The sequence below is a fragment of the Anguilla anguilla genome, chromosome 8 (assembly GCF_013347855.1).
Source record: "Anguilla anguilla isolate fAngAng1 chromosome 8, fAngAng1.pri, whole genome shotgun sequence".
NCBI lineage: Eukaryota > Metazoa > Chordata > Actinopteri > Anguilliformes > Anguillidae > Anguilla > Anguilla anguilla.
The window spans coordinates 43,920,698-43,947,810 of NC_049208.1; the positions used below are offsets into that span (position 1 = coordinate 43,920,698).

The following is a 27,113-nucleotide window of genomic DNA, read 5'->3' on the forward strand; positions in this document are numbered from 1 at the left end:
TCGTGGGCATTGGTGGAATGAGTGCCCTAACCCCAAGTCCCGTAAACCTCCTACATTTAACTCCACTTCGAAGCCCGTGGGTCTGCTTTCTACCAAATGTCTTTCTCGTTCCTTTGATTTGCCTGAAGCCAGTTTGTTGGTTAAAAAGCCAGAATCCACATTGTATGACAAAGGCTCTGATTATTCTCTGTTTGTTACGGATGGGATGGTTGCTTTGAAAGATGGGTCACAACAGTCTGTAAAAATATTACGGGATACTGGGGCTTCTCAGTCCCTGATATTGTCAAATGTTTTGCCATTCTCTCCCGATTCATACACTGGACACAGTGTGCTTATTCAGAGTGTAACGGGCCATTTAACTGTCCCTCTTCATTTTGTCTCTCTCTCATCAGAGTTGGTGTCTGGAGGAGTTGTCTCGTTCAAATAACGACCAGTCAGAAAATGCTCAAAATATAGAGGTAAGTCCCTCGCTCGGTGACACGTTTTTTGCTCATTTAGATTCACATGAAAGTCTTGTAGCCACGCCCAGGCTTGACACTGGTTCAGCTAATGAAACAAAGTTGATTTGGAGACTGGAAATGTCTTTAATGAAGAGGTTATGTTTGATCATATTGACATTGGCTCTGTTAAAACTGAAAATATCATTGACAGCATGGCTGATGTGAATTTGGGAATGGGTTTTACTGAACACAAAACGGTTACTGGTAACACTGAAAATGGTGTCCCGGCTGAGGGAGAAAAGTGCGACATATCTCTTTAGTGTTTCAAGAGAAACTTTGATTAAGGAACAGCTTGCTGATAATACGCTTAAGAGCCTGTATGATAAGGTTGTGCCACAGAGTAAAGTGCGTGAATCACAGTCATGTTATTTCCTGTGCAGAAACTTGGTGTTTAGAACTGGTTTAGAACTGTCATTGTAAAAGAGGTCTCTCAGGTTGTTGTTCCTTATGCTTTCAGGGAGGCGGTGTTGCGACTTTCTCACAATGAAACTGCTGGTCATACGTCAGGAAGACTTGTGATCATCTGATTCGAAACTTCTTTTGGCCTAGAATAAAAAGAGACATTGCAAGTTATATTAAATCATGTCACACCTGTCAAGTTACGGGAAAGCCTAACCAAACAATTCCAGTCGCTCCACTGCATCCCATACTTGCCATTTCAAAACCGTTTGAACATTTAATTGTGGATTGTGTTGGTCCTCTTCCACGCTCTTTGGGGGGGTGTTATTACTTGTTAACTTGTGTGCCAATCCACTCGTTATTCCGGAGGCATATCCGTTGCGTTCCTTCACCACAAAATTTTGAAAGCTTTAACCGCTTTTTTCTGTCTGTGTTTGGCATCCCCAAAGTCATTCGGTCTGACCAAGGCTCAAATTTTATGTCAAAACAGTTTGCGAAGGCTCTTAAACAACTCAAGATGCGTCACAATGTCTCCAGCGCATATCACCCACAAAGTCAGGGCATATTGGAGAGGTTTCACCAAACTTTAAAGTCTCTTTTGCGTTCTTACTGTGTTGAATTGGGACGAGACTGGAAGGAGGGTCTGCCGTGGCTGTTGGCCATTCGTGAAGTAGCCCAAGAGTACTGTATTTTCTCCGAATGAACTAGTATTTGGCCATGAGGTTCGTGGTCCTGTAGTTGCAGATGAGTGGCGGGATTCTGAACCTCCTGAAAACGTACTTGATTATGTGAGTGGCTTCCGTTTCCGTTTGTATCAAGTTTGTGCAGCTGCTCAGCGGGCGCTCGAAGTCTCAGTCAAAGATGCAACGCTTGTTTAACCGGAAAGCTAAAAGCCAGAGCTTCAAGCCAGGTGACAGAGTCTTAGCTTTATTGCCTCTGATTAACAGCCCACTACAAGCAAAGTTCACTGGCCCTTATGTAATAGACAAATGTATTTCTGATGTGAATTATCTCGTTTGTACGCCAGATCGCAGGAAAAGTGTTCAACGCTGTCATATTAATCTTCTTAAGCCTCATTTTACACAAACTCCTGAGTCCTTGTGCCCTTCTGTGCCCTCTAGCGCTCCAACCTCTGTTCATGAGTCATGTTAAATCTGCAGGTACTCCAGTGTCTCCTGTCTGTAGTTTTGCGACATCTCCTGTCTCTCCTGTGCCGAGTGAGCCTGTGGCTTGTATAGGTAAGGGTGACGTCCAGGCGCTAGGGGAAGGTGTACTACGGGGCAGGTTGGAAAACTCTGCTTATGTAAAAACATTGGAATCTAGATTTGATCATTTAACTGCAACACAGCGCACCGACCTGGTCCATTTGATTTGGTCCTACCTATGTTTATTTCCAGTTACTCCTACACGCACAAACATGCTGAGTCACGATATCGAGGTAATGACTGACACTCTGATTAAGCAACATTTTTATTGTGTTCCACTTTCGAAAAAACAATATCTGGATTCGGAAATTGAGTATATTACATTACATTACAGGCATTTAGCAGACGCTCTTATCCAGAGCGACTTACACAACTTTTTTACATAGCACTTTACATTGTATCCATTTATACAGCTGGATATATACTGAAGCAATGCAGGTTAAGTACCTTGCTCAAGGGTACAACGGCAGTGTCCTTACCCGGGAATCGAACCTGCGACCTTTCGGTTACAAGCGCAGTTCCTTACCCACTGTGCCACACTTCGTCCTATATATATGATTTAAGAATGGTATTGCCAAGCCTGCTATTTCTGACTGGTCATCTCCTTGCATACTGGTTAATAAACCCGACGGGACGTTTCGTTTTTGTACTGATTTTCGGAAGGTCAATGCAGTGACTAAATCAGAATTTTCCGTTACCAAGGATGAAGGATTGTGTAGACCAGGTTGGATCTGCAGCTTCTGTGTCAAAATTAGATCTTAAGGGATTTTGGCAGGTGCCCCTCAATCCTCAAGCACAAGAGATTGCTGCTTTTGTTATACCTAGCGGTTTATATTCTTACTCTGTCATGCCATTTGGTCTTAAACTCTCCATCAACCTTCCAAAGACTCATGAACAGAGTTTTGGCAGGCCTGGAGGGTTGTGCTGCATATATGGATGACGTAGTAGTCTATAGTGAAACATGGCCCCAGCATGTAGAGCACCTTAAAGCGTTGTTCGATCGCCTTGCCTGTGCCTCACTAACGGTCAACCTGGTGAAGTGTGAGTTTGCCGGGGCGACTGTTACCTATTTAGGTAAGGTGGTAAGACAAGGGCAGGCTAAGCCAATAAAGGCCAAGATTGAGGCCATTGAGAAGTTCCCAGCTCCAACTAATAAAAAGGAGTTAATGAGGTTTTTAGGGGCCGTAGGATACTATAGGTCATTCTGTAAGAACTTCTCCATGGTGGTTGCACCTCTGACTAATTTGCTGGGTAAGAAAGTTTCATTTGTCAGGGATAACTGATGTGACAAAGCGTTTCAGTCGGCTAAAGCCCTTTTATGTAGTGCACCTGTTCTTGCCGCCCCACGGTTTGAGAGACCTTTTATATTGCAGGTTGACGTCAGCGGGGTGGGTACTGGTGCTGTCCTATTACAGCGAGACGACCAAGGCATTGAACATCCATTTTTTTTTCTCACTGAAGTTCAATAAATGTCAAATCAAATATTCCGTTATAGAAAAAGAGGCCTTAGCTCTAGTCTGGGCGTTGCAACATTTTGAAGTTTGTTGGTTCGGTGTCTGGTCCTCTCGTTGTCTACACAGACCATAACCCGCTTACGTTCTTACGAACAATGCGTAACCCCAACCAAAGACTAATGCGCTGGTCTCTTTTCTTACAGGCATATGATTTGGAGATAAAACACATTAATGGTACTGCGAACATCATTGCTGACGCACTCAGCCGCGCGCTGGTTTAGCATCGGTTTTCAGTGGTAAGGTTACTTCTCACATCCGCGGTGTCCCATCGTTTAAATTAGATGGAACACTACGGATGTTTAATGTTTTATTGTTTACTTAAAAATTGGATTCATCGTGGACCTTTTTGCCGGCCTGCATCTGGTCTTGTGCCCTTGTCTCTCTCGCTCTCTCTCCCTTGTCTCTCTTTCCCTCTGCCCTGCTGGTTTCACACACGCAGGTGTGGAGGGAGGTACAGATGTTGGAGAGGACGTGGGATTTGGCAATAAAGTGCTGTTCGGACGTGACCAGTGAGCCTGGATCACCAATCTGGGGAAAGAAACCTTCCCTCGTTTTGCCTTCTCCCTTTTTCTCTCTCTCCCGCTGTCAGGCTGTACATCCAAGCACGCGTTTTTAGTGCATTACAGTCTGGCGATTGGGAGTGAGTCTTCGTGAGTGACACATAGCCTAACATACCCCATACCATGTTTACATTTGTTGGTATTTGGTTTGTTTTTTGAAGTTAAAATAAATTAGTTTGTTATTGTTTCAAACTGGTGGTGGTCTCCCCTTTTATGTCGTGGTCATACGAGCCTGACTGTGACACACACACAAACACACTCTTGAAACCTTGAAAAGCTGTATTTGAAACAGCTGATTCATTCATAATGGAAGGACTTCAAAATTTTTTAGCCTTGTGTCCAACATTGTAAACTATGTAAAATTAACATAGAAAAGCAAATCACATAAGCTCCCATTTGAGATGGAGCATTATCTTGCCAGCTGGCTCTCAGTGTACTACCAGGTGCATGTGCACTGTAAGTGTCCAAAACATTCAATGTATTAATGATGTCAAGTACAACATGTGAGGTATTGTATTGTTAATCAACTGCAATGATTTGCCATATAGCTGCAGCACCTTCATCTAGTGCTGGGCAGTCAAATTTGTTGATTACTTAATTTTGAGTTGGTTCATCTAAATTAATCAGACCTCTATAGTTTATTGGGTTTTTTCATGGTTTTTTTTCTCAGATTGAGCTCCCTGAGACTCCTGGCCCCCAAGGAATGTCATGTGTGGCTCATGAATGGGTTTAATACATGCTGTTCATGTGTGTCTTTAGTCTACTGGCTATTTTGATAATTTAGTGAAACCTTGGCTTTAGTTTGTCTCACTGGTGTAGCAGCCAGCCATCACTGCTTTACTCCATTCCAGTGCTTATTACTTGACTGAGTGAGTGAGTGGGCAGGGGAAATGGAAGGAATGAGAAGGGCAGCCCAGCTTGTTTCAGGGAACTCAAACTACAGTATTCTGAGCTTTCTGATTGGAACTCATGAGTAGGAGATGTTCAAATATATTTTCCCAGTACATACCAAACTTAAATTGTTCAAAATGATTTGTTCATTCACACTACTTGCATCTCACCTCAGAAGCAGAATTACACACATTTCGCACTTAAGGCTGCATCTTGTGTAGACTGTTTACATATTTGTGCCCATATCTACATTTTATGTACTGTTGTTGTTGTTGTTGTTGTTGTTGTTGTGTCCAGTTTAATTTTTCTGGTTAATGACTGACACACATCTTTTATAGTTGTCTTTTGTAGATGGTTGTTCATCTGTCCTAAGTGAATACATTTTTTTAAATGGTATGATGTTTTGATGAGTTTTTATTACACAATACTTTTTCTGAACTTTTTGAATCTTGCCCCTGACAAATATCCCATATTACAAAAAAGACTAAAACTAACACTGAAACTAATAAAAACTAAACTAAAACTAAGCATTTTCAAAAAAATAAAAACTAAAATAAACTAGCAAACCTGCTTTTAAAAACTATTTAAAACTAAACTGAAATTGAAAACAAAAAGTTAAAAATAAAAACTAATGACAAATGCAAAACTATAATAACTTTGCTCTCCACACCACCGGCGGATGTCACCCCGTATGCCTGGCCAATAAAATCAAGCCATTATACCGTTAAGTATCTTGTCCTGCCCCAAATGACCTGCCTTCGGATTGTTGTGAGCCACCTGAAAAATAATTTCCCAATAGCTTTTTGGCACTAAAAGATGTGTGCTATCCTTGTTTGTACATTGGTCCCTCACCCTATACAACTTATCTTTAATAATACAAAAATGGGAGTATGTCACTGCCCTCTTCTGGTCGAGAAGCCTCCCATCAGTTTTAATCACCTGGTTGGCGACTTGACTCGGCGTTTCATCCCTAGACTGTTCGAGGGCGAAGTCAGTCATTCCGGAGAGCAGGGGAAGGCGATTGGACCCCCCCCCCCCACCAAACCTGTGTCAGATATTTCTGTCTCACCAGGACCAGGAGTTTGCCCCTCCCCTGCATCGCCGTCATCCGTGACCCCCCCCCCCCCCCCCCTGCGCTGTTGTAAAAGGAAACACACTCCCCTTGTCGGGTCCCTTCCGCCAGTCTTGCCATTTTGTGAAACTCGAGCCAATCATGTCCCAGAATTAGTGGTGCTAATTGCCTCCGGTGGAACCAGGCTTTGGTGCACAAGGGTACAATAGCAACCAGAGTCCAACAATGCCTGGGTTGTCTCCCGTTTCATATTCACTGGTATGAGATACGTCTCTGCTGGATTGGGGGAAGGATGCATGGCATGCGGAGCGTGGCTTCCAATGTTCACTTCCATCGTGGGACAATCTTTACACATGTGCCCCTCACATCCGCAACGCCAACAACCCTGCCCAACATCGTCTGACCTGAAACCGGGGAAGGGCGTTTAAAGAAGGGAGGCAAGGGTTTGTGGATCGAGGTGGTGCTTTAGGGAAATAGGGGCTTGGGACTGGGGCAGGGTTTGAACAGGGAACTGGGTGAAAAGGGGAGGGGTGGGGAAGGTGGGGAGGGTTTTTAAAAGGTCCACTTCTCGTAAGTTTCCTCCCTGTATCCTCTCCCACAGACAGATGGTTCTTCACCAGCTGGATGGCCACACTCAGGGAGGTCGATGAGTGGCACCAGAGCCAGCCCTTTCGTGAGCCCCATTATGAACTGCTCCAGCACCACCTGCTCCTTTCTTCAGGAGTGCAGCACTCCAGTTGCAGCCAGCATCAGCAGGAGTCGCTGCTGAGCATAAGCGAAGGGCTGAACAGACTGCAGCAAACAAAAGTTTATGCAGCTTCTTCCGGTGGCCCTCCAGCTTCAGTCCCACCTGTTCCCAGATGGTGGCCTGGAGGGTTGAGTAATCGGCCAGTGCAGACATTTGTGCCTCCCCCTAGAGCAAAGGGAGGAGGAGCAGCACCCACTCCTCCACCGGTCAGTTACACGCTGTGGCCATCCTCTCAAAGAGTACGATAAATGCCTCTGAGTCATCCTCCGGTCCCATCTTCTACAGTTTCAGGTTTGCCAAGTGGGGGGTCGGGGTGAGACTGGCTGTTTGCTCCTTTGGTAACTCCATCAGGACAGCTCGATCCACAGCCTGCGATGCAGACCTAGGTTGCATCACTTGTTGCTGATGTTCCTGCAGGCTGCGGAGACCTTGGTTTTGCGTCTCCTGCATCTGTGCTAGCTGCTTCTCTATCTGCACTAGCGGAGAGCTTTCCATCCTCTGAGACTCCTCTGTCCTGGGTTTCGGCACCAAATATGTCACACGCCGTGACCACCCTGGTAGGGACAGAAGAGCTGAACACAGGGAGATTCTGAAATTCTGGACAACTTCGGCATTTTAATTTGATTAGTGAGAGAGCTTGTTCATTCACAAACATAAACAAAAAGCCTTCGCTTGTCACCCTCACGGGATCTGGGCAAAAATAATAAACTAAAACAACAAAGACAAAATAAATGAAATCACACAGTCACTTTTCAGCCTCTCACGGTTGGTATGTGCTCTCTCTTGCTGTTGTGGGGAATCCCTGGTCTCAGACACCTACTGTGGATAGAAGGACACTTTTAAATTCTGGACTGATTCGTAACACAATCCAGGTCTGTGCCTACTTAACCAGTGGGCATGGTCCTCTAATTGCCCTGAATTCCTCCTGCAACCTGAGCCCTGCCACAGTAAGTTATAATGCTACACTTAAAGACAGTGAGTGTGTCTGAAGCCCGCACATACATAGGGAGATTGTTCCATAAGACAGGAGCTCTATGAGAGATGGCTCTACCACCCATTGTAATTTTAGATACACATGGAATCTTCACATAACCAGCATCTTGTGAACAAAGTAATCTTGGAGGAGAGTAAGGAATAAGTAACTCACTAAGATAGTCAAGGGCTAAACCGTTTAAACATTAACAACAAGATTTTATAGTCAATCTTAGATTTGACAGCCAGCCAGTGAAGAGATTTAAACACTGGGCTGATATGTTCCCATTTCTTAGTTCTAGTAAGAACCCTAGAAGCTGCATTCTGTACGTCTGTAAGTTGGAGATGTTTTAAGGCCGAGTTTGTGCAACCTGACAATAGATACAAATACCTGTACCATTTTTTTCAGCATCCAGGAGGGACAACATCTTCCTAAATTTAGATATGTTCTTTAGGTGGAAGAAGGCTACACTTGTGCTAATATTAATGTGGGTCTGAAAGGAGCGATCAGAAGTTACATCAAGGTTTTTAACAACGGTTTCGGAGGAGACAGAAAAGCCATTTATATTTAAGGGAAACTGGAGGAACTCAAAGAGATCTGGGAGCTACTACAAGCATCTCAGTTTTATCAGAATTTAACACGAGGAAATTTTGGTTCATTCAAGCCTTTGCATCTTTAAGACAGGTCTCTAACTTAGCTAGTGGATCAACTTCACCTGGTTTAAAAGATATAATGGTGCATGTCACCTGCAGAGCAGTAATAGTTAACACAATGTTAAAGCCCATTTATTAAAATAATACTTTCCTGTTCCTTTAAAACCATAATGGTAATGTGTATACTAACTAAAGTAATACCAGTTGCAATTACAGTATCTTGATTTGTACAAATTCTTGTGATTGATACCCTAAAACATATTAAAACCATGTAATATTTGAGATATTTGACTCCACTACATTTCAATATTGTGTTTTCAGAAATAAGATAAACACATTTCATTTCAAAGTTTTAACTGTTTACTTGTCTCATAAACTGTTTGAGATTGTTATACACTGCAAATAACAGAACTACATAATACAGACGAGCAGTGTTGGGCTGAATGGCCTGTTCTCGTCTTACCTTATGTTATGTTGTTATGTTATGTTATCTTTTCTTATGCTATCTTATGTTATATGTACAAGGGATCATTTCAGGCTAAAATGTATTTCTTAAACAATGCTGATACATCGCATGGCCCCAAGATGTCAGTATAAGAATAAAAATTAACTACATATTTATACCTGGTCAGGAGCTGGGAGGAGGGAGGTAACAAGGGCGCTAATTGATTGTACCTCATACCTTCTTTCATTAGCAGGTTAACTGAGAGGCCAGGAGTACTTAAACTTATCTCCTGAAAAATCAAAGAAACAAACTCAGATGTACACCAGGAAAGCCAGACAGTTAATGTTCTGTGTTTCATCAAAGCTCTTTGGCAATACTTGCTGGCAACCTCCCAAGTACTGCTACTGCCCAAATTGTATAACATCTAGTTCAGAGGACAAAAATACTCCTTCTTCTTCCTCTTTGAATGAACATAAAAATGTACTCATATCACAAGCTCGGAATTGGATAAATTTAATTGGTGTAGAGGTTCAGATTGATTTACTCTCCTTGAAAACTTAAGAGAAAGGTTTGTTGTATATTGATCTTTTAAATGTTCTGTACACTCTAAGTTTCTTTATTTAAATGACATAAAGTGCATGTCAAGCAAGGCTATATAATAAACAAAGAAATGGGGAAGTAGGACACTTGTTGCTGAAATAATCACAAAACGTTCCTAGTGATGTAAAGAATTAACACTGAAATCTGTTAATTCTTTACATTAAACAAAAATAAATAAATAAAATTGTTATGGCTTTTGATTCTTGTTTCAACTGCCATTTAACATGGGACCACGTTATTTGTGAGTTTGCACTGAAACCTGAGTGTCGTACAATGAATATGATTTGTATGGAGGAAGTCAGTCACATCACGTTTTAGAAAGGTGAAATCACTTCTTTTTGTATGCCAAAAAAGTACATTTAAGATTTCACCTCTCCTGCATCTTCTACCATACAGATATAATACAAAAAGCTACAGTATGTTATAATTGAAATCTTATGCCACTCTGCAAGGACACTATGTGGAAAAGCAAGTAACTCACCTTTTCTGCAGTTATTGAGATAAAATATGAAAATGCAAGTGACATAGTGCAAGTCAGGCACAATGGATGAACAGTGATTCTCAGCATCAAGAGTCCAACTTGCACATGTTGGATCTGTAGTCCCAGTAAATGAAGGGACTTATTTGTTTCATTCATTGGCTGATGACAGAATGAGTTTCACAGCTACTATGACTAAAGGTTTCTTCTGAAAACAAGATCCTTTCTGTATATGCATATGTTGTTCCCTCAGACTGGTATGAAACTAAAGGGAGATAATTCAATCAACATTTGAACTTAACTTTGACTAACAATGAAGATCAAGATGTTTTTCTTCAGTGAGTTAGTTTAGTGATTGTTGGAATACTTTTTATTTTCCCAATATGATGTCAGCATATTCACAAAGTGATTCCAGCACTCTCTGTGAAACAGAGCCTCAGGCTTTAGTGACACCATAAAGGAAGCCTTTAATTTCCCAGCCTGAGAAATCTGAAAGCCTGAGAAGCTTGAGCCCAGACTCATCACCTTTGGCATGTGATAAATAAGTGATTCTGAACGATTTCCAAGTCACTGTCCTACTATGAATCCAATGTTCTCAGGTTAATGAATTTTAAAATGAGGTTCTAATTATATATATATATATATATATATATATATATATAGTATATCAATTATTATGTATATATATATATATATACTGTATATCAAATGTGTATATAAGGGCATATATATATATGCCCTTATATACATTTGAAATTAGATTAATACTGACATTATGATTCATAACAACAAATAAACACATTTGTTTAAACACAATTAAAGGTGCAATGGGTTATTTTCTAATGTAAACAAACCATTTTTAAAATTACAATAGAGTTTTCAGAAAGATTTGTGTTTCTTCAAAAAAATTCTATTGACTATGAATTGTGCTAGACAGATAGAAGCATGACAGCCTAATTCGGAGCTCTTGAAATAGCAGTTGTGTTGTGCACAATACATATTACCCATTTTGTAATGGTAACCTGTCTCTACTGATGTCTAAGTGATGTCTGGGAGTATGTACCCGAAAAATGAACGAAATAAAGGCTTTGCTGTGGGAGCAAGGAAATGTTGATCGAGTCAATGAGGGTCTCGAAATATTCAAACGAGCCGTAAATGAATTTAATATTGTGCATCAATCTGTGCAAATGCTCTTATCAGAGGATGGAAAGGAGAATTATCAAGTAGAATGGTATGAGCCCAGAATTACTAATTTCCAATACTTTGTAAAGGAAATCGAAATATGGAAAAGGATCAAATTGCACAATCACAGGTTTCACTTCTGGACAGCATTTTGAATGCATCACACAGATCTAGACAATCTAGAACAGGATCAAAGCAGCTGAGAAAGCATCTTTATTAGCCCGTGCGGCAGCATTAAAGAACAAACATGCCCTAAATCTTGAGGAGGTGGAACTGAAAACAAAAAATGGAAAGGATGGAGCTGGAAACCGATATAGCTGCATCAGCTGCCAAAATAAAAATCCTTCAAAGGGTTGACATGGATGATCAATCTCAAGTAGATGGCATGAACTCTTATTTCGAAGCCTATAAATAAAAGACCACAGAGCATGTGGAACCTGAAATTTCAGAGTTGGAGTTTTTTCAAATAGGTTCTATTCCCAAAACACCATTGCAAAGGGTTTTAGACCACCAAAGCCCTCAGGAACCTACAGGAAGGCCCAATCAATCCAGAGCTCACAATATGGATATCAATCCAACCACAGTGGCAGTAGTGGCTGATGGCAACTCTACAAGCCATTCATTCAAACAACAGCAGCAACAACAATGCAACACTCCTGGTGCTCGTACTGCCTCATGTGGGTTCTGTCAAGGCAAACATGCACTGACCGACTGCCTACGATTCAAAATTCATCGACACAAGTCAAAAGTTGATTTTCTAAAGGTGAACGGCTATTGCTTCCGATGTTTAACAAAGGGACATCTAAGCAAGGACAGTAAAGGGAAGCTGACGTGTCAAAGGTGTCAAAAGAGGCACCCAACCGTGCTACACATCAAGAGTATGGAGACCTCAAACCTGGAACCTCGAAGGTTAGTCCCATTGAAACAAGGGAAACATCAGTCAGCAGTGCTCTTGTTTCGGCTGGTGAAGTAACTGGGGCCGGTAAGGATTACACGCTGGTGATTGTGCCAGTCCCAGACAAGGTGGCAAAGGGAAATAAGTTCATCTTAACCTAATGTGTTCCTCAATCCCAGCAGCTCGGCAACATTCTGCATGGAGAACCTAATGAAGCAGCTAAACGCTAAACGATGTAAAACAGAGATTCTCCTGCGAACAATAGGGCAGGAAAGACCTGTCAAGAGCTATGAACTCACTGGATTGGAGGTAGGCAACCTAGAGGGCAGCACGTACCTCGACTTACCAAGGGTTTACACCCAGGGTAAGATCCCAGTCTCAAAAGAAAACACGCCTACCCAAAACGATCTGAAAAAATGGCCGCATCTCAACGGGATCCAGTTGAACAAAATTGATGCAGACATCAAACTTCTAATAGGAATCAATGTTCCTAAGGTGATGGAACCTTGGTACATAATTAACAGGGAATGGACCATATGCGGTCAAGACATTATTAGGATGAGTTGTCAATGGTCCACTCAATTCTTGCTCCGCTATGAAGGTGTCTGGACCTCCTGCAGTGATGGCCAACCGGATATCAATTGCCGATCTGGGGCAACTCCTCATCAGGAAATACAACCAGGACTTGTCTGTAAAAGAGTATGAAGAGAAGAGTGAAATGTCAGGTGAGGATGAGAAGTTCATGGAAATTGCATCAAGCTCAGTAATCCTCCAATATGGTCACTACCACTTACCCTTACCTCTTTGTAATAAAGATGTGGTCATGCCAGACGATATGGCAGAGCAGCGTACCATGAACCTGCTTAAGAAGTTCAGGAAAGATGAGATCTACGCTTTGGAGTATAAAGACTTAATGGTTGACGTAATCAACAAAGGGTACACAGAGAAAGAGCCGCAAGAACAGCTTCAGCGGAAAGACGGCCAGGTATGCTATATACCACATCACGGTGTCTACCATAAGCAAAAAGGCAAGCTTAGAGTGGTGTTTGACTGTACATCGGCATACAAAGGCACATCTCTCAATAGAGAACTCCTCCAAGGCCCTGACCTGGCAAACACCCTCATCGGTGTCTTGCTTAGGTTCTGCCAAGAACAAATCACTGTTATGGGAGATATCGAAGCAATGTTCTACCAAGTACGAGTCCATGACAATCACAGGGACCTTTTGAGATTCCTGTGGTGGCCAGGCAGCGACACCAGCAAACCCTTGAATGTGTATAGACTGAAGGTTCATCTCTTTGGCGCTGTGTCATCTCCCAGTATTGCCAAATTTGCTCTACAACGAACCACAGATGACAACACCAAGAGGTATGATGAGGAGGTAACTGAGACAATCAAACGCAACTTGTACGTTGATGATTGCCTCAGGTCCATGCCCACAGTAAAACAAGCTATCAAGCTCACCAAAGACCTCAAAGATGCATGCTCCCAGGGAGGCTTCACATTGACGAAATGGGTCAGTAATAGTCGTGAAGTATTAGCGTCTATCTCTGAGGAGCATAGAGCAAAATTGGCCAAGGAATTAGACTTGGACAGAGAAAAGCTGCCTCTCGAAAGGGCGCTTGGGATCCAATGGAACATTGAAAGTGACGCATTCACCTTCCGAGTCACTATCAAGAGCAGACCCCCTACTAGGAGAGGTATCCTCTCCACCGTCAGCTCAATCTACGATCCATTGGGTTTCCTTTTCCCATAAATTCTGAAGGCCAAGCAAATCCTACAAGAGCTCTGTAAAGCAAAGTTGGGTTTGGATGAAATCATCCCAGAGGAAATCTCCAAGCTATGGCAGAGATGGATCACTGAGTTGGATCAGCTATGCACATTCAAAGTTGACAGGTGCAAGAAGCCTGAAAACTGTGGTCAGGTCATGACTGCAGAGCTGGACCACTTCTGTGACGCAAGTGAGCTTGGTTATGGCACCGCAAGTTACCTCAGGTTCACCAACAGTATGGAAAAGGTCCACATTACATTCGTTCTGGGGAAATCAAGAGTTACTCCACTCAAACAGATGACGATTCCCAGGCTAGAGCTTGCAGCCGCAATGTTCGCCGTTAGAGTAGACAGGATGAGGGATGAGAAGGGAGCTCCAGCTACAACTTGAAGACTCCACTTTCTGGACAGACAGTACATCTGTGCTGAAATACATCCACAACCAAACAAAAAGATTCCATACTTACGTGACTAACAGAGTTGCAGTGATCCGTGACCTTTCTCAAGAGAAACAGTGGCGACATGTGAGCTTCAAAGATAACCCAGCTGATGATGCTTCACGTGGGTTACATGTGGAACCATTCCTGAAATCGAGATGACTAAATGGTCCTGAATTCCTGGAGAAAAAGTAAACTGAATGGTCAAAGATCCCGGAAAAACTGGGACAAATCCATCTGGATGATCAGGAAGTATAAAAAAAACATTGCCGTGAATAGCACAAGTGTAGAGGAAAAGAATCCGATCAGCAAACTATTTGAGCACTACTCATCATGGGGCAGGGTGAAGAAAGCTGTTGCTTGGATATTGAAACTTAAAGGACGACTGCTAAGCCAGAAGAAGAAAACGCTCACAAAGATTGATCCAGGATCAGATCTGACACCTTCAGATTCCACAAAGGAACAATTTGATCAGTTCAAAGCGACATATGGAACAGAAAGTCAAGAAAGAAACAGCTCCATCTGTAAACTGGATCCTATTGTGGACCATGGCATTTTGGGAGTGGGAGGACGGATAAGTAAAATGGCTATGCCAATGGAACTAAAGAATCCAATTATCCTGCCTAAAGACTCTTACATATCCAAACTGACCCTACGACACATCCATCAGCAGGTTGGACACTCAGGGATAAGTCACATGCTCTCCAGATTACATCAGAGGTTTTGGATACCTTGTGCTAACTCCTCTGCCAGAAAGATTATCAGGAGCTGTGTTTTCTGCAGGCGCATGCAAGCAAAGGTTGAAGAACAGAAAATGTCAGACCTTCCAGAGGATTGTGTCTCTCTAGATCTTCCACCCTTTACACATGTGGGTATTGATTACTTCGGACCGATTGAGGTGAAGCGAAGCCGTGCTCATGTGAAATGGTGGCGAGTGATTTTCACTTGCTTGGTGAGTCGAGCCATCCATTTAGAAGTAGCAAGCTACTTGGACACCGACCCCTGTATCAATGCCATGCACAGATTCATATGTCTAGAGGACCAGTAACAAGCATTCGAACAGATAATGGAACAAAATTTGTGGGAGCACAGAAAAAGCTCGGGGAAGCTCTGAAGGAATTGGATCACAAAAGGATTCAAAATGCATTACTCAAGGATGGAGTAAAATGGACATTCAGCCCCCCCTCTGGAACCCACCATGGTGGAGTTTGGGATAGGTTGATCAGACTTGTAAAAAAAATCCTGTATTCAGTCTTGAACAAATACTGGATGACGAGACTTTACAGACAGCTTTATGATAATTGATCCTAACGATCTAGAGCCGCTCACCCCAAACCACCTACTTCAGCTGAAAACCAAATCGATCATGCCAGCAGGACTATTCCAAAAGGGAGACCTCTACTTACGGAGGAGATGGAAACAGGCACAATACCTTGTAGACCTCTTCTGGAGAAGATGGATTAAGGAATGTCTCCCACTCATGCAACAAAGGAGGAAGTGGAGTAACCCTAAGCGTAACCTCAGTCCTGACGATCTCGTTGTCATAGTGGATGACACGGCACCCAGGAACTCATAGCTCATGGGCCGTGAGGAGAACACCTTGCCAGGATCCAAAGGTCTTGTTCGGAGTGTGCTGGTGAAAACCAAAACTAACATCCTACAAAGACCTGTTGATAAGCTCTGTCTGCTCTTGGAAGCAGTGGACTGAGCTTGAGATTTCGAGAGTCAACAGTCAATGGTCAAGATGCTTCACTGGGAGTCATGTGCTAGTAACCTCTGACTCTGAGAGGTAGTTGTGCACACACACACACACACACACGTGTGCACATGCCTCTGACTCCTGAACTCTTTCCATCTGACAGCTGGACTATTGCACCTTTACACACCTACATACACAAACGATTTCAGCCTATTCATGAACTTTGGAAACAATTATTTAATGTTGATGAATTATGATATGGATGTACATTATGTGTGGTGTATTGGCTCCTTGAATTATGATTTGCGTAATTGTTTTGCTATGGCGTTAACAATTAGGGGCCGGAATGTTGAAGCCTCAATTAACTTTAAATTGATTTGACCTGAAAAAAGAAAATGTACAAAGAAAAACTGAAATATGAATAATGAAATATGGAATTATGGTTTGCTATATTTTATGGAAGGGTGAATCTGAAATATTACTTACCTGGGTTATATACTCACCTCTAGAAAGCTCCCCCTTTGGGCCGATTCTGTGTCTGCAAAAGGAAGTGCCTATTTAACTAGTGGAAGGCCGCGGCACCAGAGAGAGAATCCTAGTTAGACGGGGAAGCGGAACAGCTTTTGACCACAATCACAAATTATCACCACAAACTACCGCAAACCATCATCGAAAATTATTGTCACAAACTGAAAGAAATAATTATTTTGTTTATCACACTGAAGAGCTACTGAAAATATTTTTGTTGAACGTTAATGCATAATAAATGCCATTTTTATTTGAATTTGAACTCTGGACCTCTACGTTTTCTATATCTTGGATTGTCCATCATTAACCCCGCTCCAGCTTGGACAGTGGCTATTTGAAAGGAGTACCTTTGTTATTTTGTTATTATTTTGTTAAAAGCAGCCACTATATGTCATGGTTCTGTGTTTTCCTGTCTGTGTTTCCTTGTTGGGTCGCCAGATGGCGGCACTTCTGTTTTGTGTCCTGCTTAATTGTATTATTGTTTTCAATTATCCCATTATTGTTTGCTGGGTGTCTCGTTTTCCCTTCCCTCTCTGTGGCCTGATTGTTCATTGTGCCCTCCTGTGTCTCGTCTGTGTCTGCCTATTTAAGTTTCCCGTCTCCTGAACTCAGTGCTAGATCCTTGCTCGTTGTTGGTTTGTTGGTTGTTTGCTTGTGTTTGTTTCTGACCGTATGTACCTTTCCGTGTACTCTGCCTGCCCGTGTTCTGCCCTGCCCGTGTTTTGAGTCCCTCTTGTTTTCTTAAGATATTTTGGAGTTTGTGTTTTTGCCCATCGTGGCCTTTTCTGTTCCCTGCTTGTTTGCCTTTTTTGTTAGTGAAGTCTGTTAACCTTCCCTTTTTGAGTTTGTCTTTCCTTCCTCTGCGTTTGGGTCCTCCCTACCTGTAACGTGACACTATACCCTGAAAAAGGCCTTTTTTATAACTCTGAAATTTGCATTATTTTTCCGTTTTTGATAACTTAAACTTTTTTTAACCTCTGGCAGTTTACCATTTACCTTTGTACCATTTCAAGTTATTCACTGGACTTGAACTGCTTAAATTTCAATAAAACTGGAAAAATCGGGGTGCTCTAAAACCTTTGACCGGTAGTGTACATAAAATTTTTTTTTGCCTTTATCTTTTTTTCCTGACAACCGATCAACCAGCAGGGGTTGCTAGTGAATGAAGGATGAACACTGGTTTATTGGTTTATTCTGTGTTATGGTACATGTACACAACTGGTATAGGTGTCACCTTGAACTTTTGTCACTGCTGTGTCTAATTATTCAAATGTATTCACTCAAAATCTGCATAATTTACTTCACTCAATGTGTGAATTATGAATAGTGACACAGCTTAGTTATTAGACACAATGTTTCATGCCAGGAATGAACTAAAATCTTAATTAGCTCAAAAAATGGCATTTTAAGTGAGGTTTTCGGCCCATTTCTGCTTGGAATCATAGATGGATTGTGTTTAATTCCACCTTTGATCTTCAATCTCTGCAGTCCCCAGCCTGAATGAAATGTTCTCACTCAAATTTCCATGGTTCTCATGTGGCTTCTAGGAGAAACCTAATGTCTTGCTAACAAAATCATTCCTGCATTCTTGCAAGTTGGCTTAAAGTACAGCACCCCATCCTGTGTTATGACCCAGGTGGAAAAATAAGAATTTAATGAGGTGTGACTGTGATTCACCATTTGTTTCTTTACTGGTAGTTGTGAATTCTCATTGTTACAGAATGAGCAACACGTTTAAAGGTCATATTCTCCAGATATATCCTGACATAATTTGATTTTGCCCTTTATATTAGTCTGGGAAGAATTGGGACTTTAATCTATCGCAGAGAAATGGTAGAATTATAGTCAGTGCTGGAAAAATTATGAAGAAAAAGGTATCAGTTGATACGCCCTGTTCTCTGGTAAGTGAGAATTGCTGTCAGACACTGTTATGGAAACAAAAAATGTTGAAAGCATTTTACAGATGTCAGGTTTTACTCAAGATATTTCTTTACTGGAATTATAGATGCTGATAATTTGTTGTTCAGTGGTTTGAAATAAAAACTGAATTTTCAAGTGTGATTATTAATTATCACAAATAAGAAACAAAATAAGTGCAGGAGACGCATTTTCCCTCCTACTGTGACTGAGATTGTAAGCAAGGCAACCATTCCATATGTGCTATTTGCATATTCTGTTATTGTTTCTAAGGGAAATGAGAATTAAATCCTTCGTCTTAAAAAAAAAAAACGAATTTTAAAAAATCTGGCACCCAAAATGGGGCTGAACATGACCAAGTCCCAAACGAGTTTTGAATGTGCAATTACTTGCAACCACAGCCATGTTCATGTGTGCACCTCACTGCTAATCCAGGAGAGCGTAGATATCCATGGTTCCTCTCTACAACTAGTGGTGTCACCAGCTGCTTTTTTCACATCACAGACACCAGCACAGCTTGGAGGGGAGCTGGGGGAAGACCTTTCATTTGTGGTTTTATCATACAGTCCATGTGTGCCCCATCGACAAGTAGATATCGCTGAAGAGTGATGAAATGTGGACCCCTAACAGACTGAACTCTCCTATAGCCTGGAAATCCCCACTTGAGCTAGCAGTGGGCTTGGTCACAGTCAGGAAATTATTTGTCTTTTAATTTAACTGATCAATTAAGTCAAATTAAAAGACAGTTTTTTTTTATTTTTACAAACACAATTGGGACATTTTAGCGATGTCTGTTTTTGAAGTTGAGTAAAATTTAAAAAAATAAAAGCTGACTGAGTCAAAGACAAGGGCATTTTGGTTCTATGTGCGTGTGCATGCAAACATTATATGAAATTCAGATTGCCATTGCCCAGTTATGTCCAAGCCCACTGCAAACATTATGAACTTTGTGTAACTGTCATTACCATGAAAGCACTATGTAAGCACAAAATGTGATAAAATACCAACGATAATATTATTCAGCTTTTCCTTTCTGAGGATAATAACTTCTTCAAAATATCCCTGTGTGGATGAATACAAAGGTAGTGGGGAATTCATATGCATCCTCCCTTTAAACTTATTAATGAGCAATATTTTGCATTGGTAGCAATGCCTGCCTCATTCAGTGGGATTTTCAGTAATGATGTGAGATTTGAACAAGGCTATGTCAATGTGCAATAGCATTTGGAAGATGAAAGGCTATATAATTTCCCTTCCTTGGAACCCTGCTGTTTAGCAAAAGTATAACTTTTATCTATAGCAGTAAATGTTGAGCAGGATGCCAATTGTTATTAGACATTTTTAATATGGGTATTCTTTCATTCAAGAGGAAAATGTGGCAAATTGTGCCTTCCATATGATAATACCAAACGCAACATATCCCAAAAACTTCTGAATGGTACAGCGAATGGTTGCATACTGTGTAATATAGTCTGTATCCTTATGATTAAGTAATTAATTGTAATTAAATTAATAAATCGATCTGAGTGAAGTTTTAGTGTTGACAGTAGTAATGAAATTAGAAATAAGAAATAAGTAATGCATTCACACTCATGAGTCCGGTAATAAGATTAGCAGTCATCTACATCAATGCTTTGTAAATAAATACCACTCTAGTATTCTAGCATACAAAGAGTTTGAAGCTGACCATGTTTTTTTTCATGATAAAGTAAGTTTGTCTGATGAATAAGGTATTATTACATTTTTAATCATATAACAATGCTGTGGATCCTGAGCAGTTATTTTCCTTCTTCATGTCTCTCTCTCTTCAATCATCCAATACAGTGGTCTTCCATGGTGTAGCAGGTTGTTTGATATTGTTGACCTTGCCACAGCACATTCTTGCTTCTTAAAGTACCAAACTGTTGATTTTGACACATCCAAAAATCTTTGATTGACTTATTCCAATTTTTCCACTCTATGATGGCCTGCTTTACTGGCATTGACACTTCTTTGGTCTTAATGTTGAGAAACAACAGCAACAGGCTCTAAATGCAAATTCCACACCAAGAATCAACTCCAAACATTTGTCTAGCTTTCTTGTGCATGAAATAATAATGCAACAGTACTCAGCTGCCCAAGAAAAACCTGAGCACCCAACTGTCCGAATAGTTTTGGGCATTATGTATATCAGGACTGCAATGCCTACATATTACATTATTACATTACATTACAGGCATTTAGCAGACGCTCTTATCCAGAGCGACTTACACAACGTTTACATAGCATTTTACACTGTATCCATTTATACAGCTGGATATATACTGAAGCAATTTCGGTTAAGTACCTTTCTCAAGGGTACAACGGAAGTGTCCTACCCGGGAATCGAACCTACGACCTTTCGGTTACAAGCCCAGTTCCTTACCCACTGTGCTACACTCCGTCCTCTGTTGAAGCTGTTTAACTTGATAGTCTGGACTTTAACCTCATGCATTGTTTCATTTGAAATCTAATGTGCTAGAGTAGAGCCAAAACAACAAAAAATGTATCACTGTTCAAATAGGCTACTTACAGACTGCACTGTAACCTACATCTTGAAAAAAGAACTGAACGTATACAGCTGTGAAGAATGATGAAGGAAGTGCAGAGCGGCAGAAGCCGTGTTGATTTGATCAGGACATCGTTTAATTTAATTTGTTTTTCACCTTGAATTTGATATGAATGCGTCTTGTAATATGACGCCTTACTTCCATCCGTTTATTTGTGCAAAAGCAAAACAAGTGTTTGCGACTGCGTGAAGTCCTACTGTGTAAACCAGGCATACACAGGGCCTGAGCCGCTTTTACATGCAAATATGGGCGAAGACGTGCGCTCATTAAGGCGAGATACAAAGTCAGCTCTGACACGGGCACGTTTGTTTACATGCCACTTAGAATTCTTTCCTCACACACATCCAATACACTCGTGTGTCTCTCCCACCAGAGAAAATCTGAATTGGTGACAGCGAGTAACGCACTCTCTTTTACCCCGCTCTGTTCTACAGCTGAACAACTACAGCTGTAGGTACCGTCGTTCTTCAGGCATCTTCAATGTGTTTAAGGTCATGTGATGTTTCATTCATCGCGCAATCGCCCTACTTTCAGGTTACACATGGCAACAGTTCAGCACCTTGGAGAGCGCTATGACTGCACTTTTAAGATGGTAGTCTCAGGGCGCCTTTTAAAATTACGTTGGTGCACCACGAAACAAATATACAAGTCCACTACTCTGTTTATTATTGTTAAGGTTTCAGTCGAAAAATCATTCAAGATGGTTGTCGGGTGGATAGATGATGAACACATATAACGTACCACGCGATATAATGTAGCTAGAATGTGTTCAGGGCAATTGATCGTGATGCATTAAGTGAGTAATTGATGGATGGAGAAAAACTATTTTTATGCAAGAGAAACAATACAGTATAACAAATAGATTAAAATCGGGCCTCTTAGAAAAATTATAAAACGGTCAAAAACTTAAACTTAAAAATGGATATCTGGAACAAAGAATTGTGCTAAGTGGAATGAATATTATATATTATGGTGTGTGTGTGTGTGTGTGTGTGTGTGCGTGCGTGCGTGCGTGTGTGTGCGTGCGCCCATTATCATGGTATCATGCTCAAGGATTCGGATCAGGTGTGTACTGCCTGTAGGTGGCAGGAGTGCCATTCTACGCAGCTTTGGAGATATATAGCTGTTAAAACTTTAAATAACTACTTGGGAAAGCAGATGAGGAAGAATTTCATGTGCCCGCGTAATTAAAATTACGAATTATGTTGTGATGCGCTAAACTATTGGTGTATAGTTTAACGCATCACAGGAAGTTATCTTTCTGACATCAAAATAAAAATGTGATAGAAATGTCATAGAGCGAAAAGCGGCCCTCTGTGGTTTTATATGAATCTGATCCGAATTTTGTTTATTCGCAGTTTCTGCAATCATTCAAAAGAAACATGACTAACAGGTTCACTTACCAAATTGAGACCACCTTTCAATCCAGATGTGTGCAGTTGATTTGCATATAAGAGAGCTATAATCATGTTTAAACAAATATGCTCTACAAATAATAATCATAATAATATATATATATATTTTTTACATAATTGCACCCCCTTGCCGCGCACAACCTTTGTCTCTTTATCTGACGTTGATTTACAGTATTCGTCTGCAGAGAAACCTGTTTATTTTCCACTTGCTTTTGCGTGATTGTATTTCAGGAAAAAAATTGATTATCACTATAAAACAGACGGTAGAATATACAGTAATCAAACGACAACCGTCCGGCGAAATCAGAGCGCAGACTTGGCGCCCCTGTTGATGAGATGGTCGAGTCCTCGTCAAGGTTGCTGTGGTATCCGAGCACCAACGCTCACTTCTTGCTGTGACTGCACGCCAGCCACAACGACAGATACATTGCGCCTTGCTAAGAAAAAGCAACAGCAAAATAATAACTAGCTTGATGTGAAAATGAAAGCAATTATTAAAGAGGGGTGTTACGCTAAACCGACGGAATTCTCGAACGTTTTCAAAAGCGGATGTAATACATGTGGTCTAGTTGACTTTTTTCAAGCTAAGAAAATGAGGATTAAAACTGGAGTTATATTGTGGAATCTCGTTTTTTTAATGATGATCACATATGTGCGCGGTAAGTATGCACTATTAGATTGCCTTTCTGGATGTGATGCATTTCTTTTGAGGTTTATAGATATCTATTTTGTATAGGCAAATCCGGCTATGCTGCAAAAATACACGAAAATAGGCTGGAGTTAAGGGGACCCATGTACTCGCCTGGTTCACCGTTCAATGCAGGCATTGAGCTGGGGCTCAATAAATATTCTTGCAGTATGCTCAAGCGGATACGTGAGTTGCTTCATATGCCTATTAACTAGTGAATTGTTCGAGAAGAATACATATGTCATTTTCGATTTGTCCTTATCCCCGAACGATTTTATGGAACTACCCTTATTTTCTTCGAATTTGTTAAGCATTATCAACCCATAATTTCTTAGATATAGAGCCTATTTCTTCACAATGGACATGTCTGTGTTAAAATATTAGACAGGCTGCATTTAAAGCGATAATTTAGCAGCGACGTCTGGATAATTGAAAATATTTTGATTGCCATTTACTTTCACCTCATATGTAAAGAGGTGCACATGCAACTCTGTATGAAGGTACAACGCAGAACATGGAATCGTAGGTTACGCTAGAAATGAAAACCTCGACAAATGCTTCTGCAAACTTGTTACGTGATCCTAGATGTACTGAAGGAAATGGTGTAATGCTATAAAACTACCTATATAAGACAAAAACGTCTGAAGCCAGGAGCGCTTCGCCCAAACGTAACGAAATAGTCTCTATTCGTCAATGCGTAGACTCATTTATTTTTCTGTGATTTCCTCATTTAACTGTTGCGTGCCGTAAAGGCATTTACTCAGCCTTAAGAGCCAGAAAACTGGTGTATGTTCTATATTTTCATGAAGAAAATTATAAACAGTAACGCCTTCGTTTACTGATCATTTTACATTTTATGAGCTTGCATGTCTTGGGACCACTGATATGCATTATTCTCATGTAGCCTACTGAGGTGCAATACCACTTTGCATTCGTTAACGACTGAACCAATTTTTTAGGAGTGTACATTCGCTTTTTATGTATTCAGCTGCACGTTTTGCATGTGCTCCGTTCTCTCCATATGACTATGTTGGACATGTAACGGAACGGGAAAAAAATCCGGATGACATATATAGCCTATGGTTGCCATTACTATCTGACGTGTATTTCAATTAGTATTTAGCAAATAGATTCCAGTGAAATTAGGCTGCCAGAATCTCACACGCGGACGTTGACGTAGGCTTTATATACGTCTATATACGTCTTTTGTATTTGTTTTAATATTATTTATTTATTTATTTTCAATTTAAGCATTTGAATCATGTGTTTAGTATTAGCTATTTTGTATTAGCTTCCTAAGTTGTTTAAACACACATTTACATACCAGATACCCAGTGATAAACCACGGGGAGAGCGAGTATCAATGCGCCAGTCTGTGTTATATGTACATGCATAAATGTATTGCATTACATATTTTTTTAACAATACACGTTTTTATTCAGTTAGTGCCGATAAATAATGTTTTTTGTCGGTATGTTCTTTGGCCAAGGTAAGCTCTCAGTCGTATGAGTTTCTGCCTGCGGATAACCTGACTCCTGATGACGGACGGAAAAGATAGGCTGCCTAGCATAATTAAATCCATCTTGCAGATCCCTACATTACATTTTTCTGGCTGTATATGAAACAAGAGTAATATTACGATAGGCCTACTATATGTATGTTTCGACCGATAATCGTAACCACGCTATCTATATATTGAACGGGATAAATGGTTATATTGTTTTAGCCTGGTGCTGGTATAGTAAAAAAAGAAAAAAAGAAAATAAAAAACTGCGCGTGTAGTGTGATCAAAGTTAAAACTTTGTGAATAAATGGAAGCTTTCTTCAGTATTGCCAAAGTTTTCAGTATATTTAGAAAATTTAATTAAGGCATAATAATAATAATAATAATAATTATTATTATTATTATTATTACTGTTTTTGTTGTAAATGTATGTGTTTATTTATTTAGTTCTTTGGGTCAAAGACAAAAATCATCTCTATAAAACAATGCTGCAGTTTCTTGAAAACCTTCACGGTTGTAAAGGTTCTGTAAGCAAATCCAAATAAATGAATGTAATATAAATCATTTGCATAAAAGGATGAAGAGTTGGAACTCCTGCAACAGTGCCTTTTTAATGTGTTGAAAAAATGTGTTGAAAAAATAAAATGAAACTGTTAAGATACAGAAGATAAAGTGATGTATGTCATTATGTAGCACTTCATACACTGCAAACATGTTCCAGATTATTATTGGAGTATTAACGCTAGACGCAGTCCAGTGTATCCAGTCTTTACAGTATGCATAATATCACGACCCACTGTACTAATGAGTGCAATCTGGAATGTAAACCCAGACCTTGTGGCTGGTCACCGCTAAACCTCTTGTGTGGTCATTCAAATTATTTTTCCTTATTGTTTTTGTTTTACATCACTCCACCTGTACTGATATTTCTAAATGTTTTTTTTTTTGAGCTATGAAGACATTCTGAGCATTTTCCCTCATTTACCCCTGCCAATGGATGCAGAAATGGGCTGTTGTTGGTCTCGTTTCAGATCTCATATGTTCAGACCCTTTCTGAGCCTACCTGTAAACTGTGTGAGTGGTCATCACCATGTGAGAATACATATTTGGTGTAAAATGGCTGCCTAGAGGATGTCTTTAATCCAAGCATCAGCATTTAGTCCTGCCTGTATGCATAATTTAGGAATAAAACCTAATTTAATAAAGTTATTAAATTCTGTTATTCACTTGATTGTTTCAATAAACATGTAAACTATGTGTCTTGCATCATATAAGATAGTTTCACTTAGAATTGCTTGTAAGAACAATTTCAAGAATGTAAAATTATGAGGAATAGATGAATTATGGTAAATTGCAGCACTCGAAAAGTCACTTTAAAACATAAAAATGCTATGCTCCTTGCATGTGCAGCTACTGCAGATGCTTATTGCCTTATTGTATGATTTCAACAAATATTGTGAGATCATTACATGACGTCTGGCATGTATGAACATAAATTATATCACATGTAAATAAATCACATGTATAGCACATGTAAATAAATTCAATCTGGTAATGGACATGTATATGATATAAAAACACGCCATTAATTGCCTATAAAGCATCATTAACAGAAATAAAATACATGATAATTTAAATACATATACTGAAGAATTCTGACTTATGTATAAAATAATATCCTTTGTGTTTATAGTTCTCGTTTATTTTATTTTTTTTTAAATATTAACATGCCATTTATGATTTGTGGTTTGCTAAAAATAAAAATAACAATGTTTTAACTTTCACTTCCAAGACTATTTCACTTAGGAACCAATGCACATTTTATGAAGATAAATTGTTAATTTCACAATCAGTTAGCTGTACAATGAAACATGGACTAAAATAATTTTGGATGTAGGTAATAGTATATTTTCTAACCTCACGTAAAAGGGGCCTTTAAATCTCATTGAAGTGTGTAGGCTGTGATAGACAGGTGCAAAGCAGAATCATTATAATTCCCGGACATCTGCTGTCAAATAGATTTTTTCCCAACTGCTGCCTTGGGCTGGCTTCTAAATGCTCTGAGAGACTGGGACATATAATTTTGCATTTGTGGGTGTGCATGAGTACATATGCACATGTTTGGGTGCATTCTTGTTTACAAAGGCTTTAAACTGAAAAGTACACCAATGATTAGTGTTTACTTGGGTGTGTGTTATGTCTCATGGAGGATCATGCAGCTACAATGACTGGAATCAAATTACTCTGCATTTATACATTTGTTATGTATACTATTTTAAACATTTAGATGCCTGCAAATGCAGCTCATGAAGAATATTGCACCATGGTTACAGTTCATATGGTTGCACATTTCTTAATGAATTATACATGGAGTACTTCTCTAAGGACTGCAAGCAGTTAACATACTCCCAATTCCTGTTCATGTGACTTACTTTGTTCAGCCAGGGTGCCT

The 27,113-nt window shown here is 40.2% G+C and overlaps 1 protein-coding gene and 1 long non-coding RNA gene across 10 annotated transcripts in view; both read left to right on the forward strand.

Moving 5' to 3' along the window:
• Positions 1 to 391: 391 nt before the first annotated feature.
• LOC118234428 lies at positions 392 to 4,486 on the forward strand. Its single transcript, XR_004766666.1, has 3 exons — positions 392 to 458; positions 3,762 to 3,854; positions 4,058 to 4,486. It is a non-coding gene; the product is annotated as an uncharacterized LOC118234428 (long non-coding RNA).
• Positions 4,487 to 22,722: 18,236 nt separating this feature from the next.
• The window catches only part of csmd3b (CUB and Sushi multiple domains 3b), a 938,142-nt gene continuing 933,751 nt past the window's right edge, over positions 22,723 to 27,113 (forward strand). For 5 of the 9 annotated variants that reach the window (XM_035430383.1, XM_035430385.1, XM_035430387.1 and 2 more), the window contains exon 1: positions 22,724 to 23,128. In XM_035430383.1, coding sequence (XP_035286274.1) covers positions 22,951 to 23,128 — 178 coding nt within the window. In that variant the 5' untranslated portion in view covers positions 22,724 to 22,950. Of the gene's footprint in view, positions 23,129 to 27,113 lie in introns of all 9 variants that reach the window. The other 4 variants (XM_035430384.1, XM_035430386.1, XM_035430391.1 and 1 more) reach the window with 1 other exon arrangement.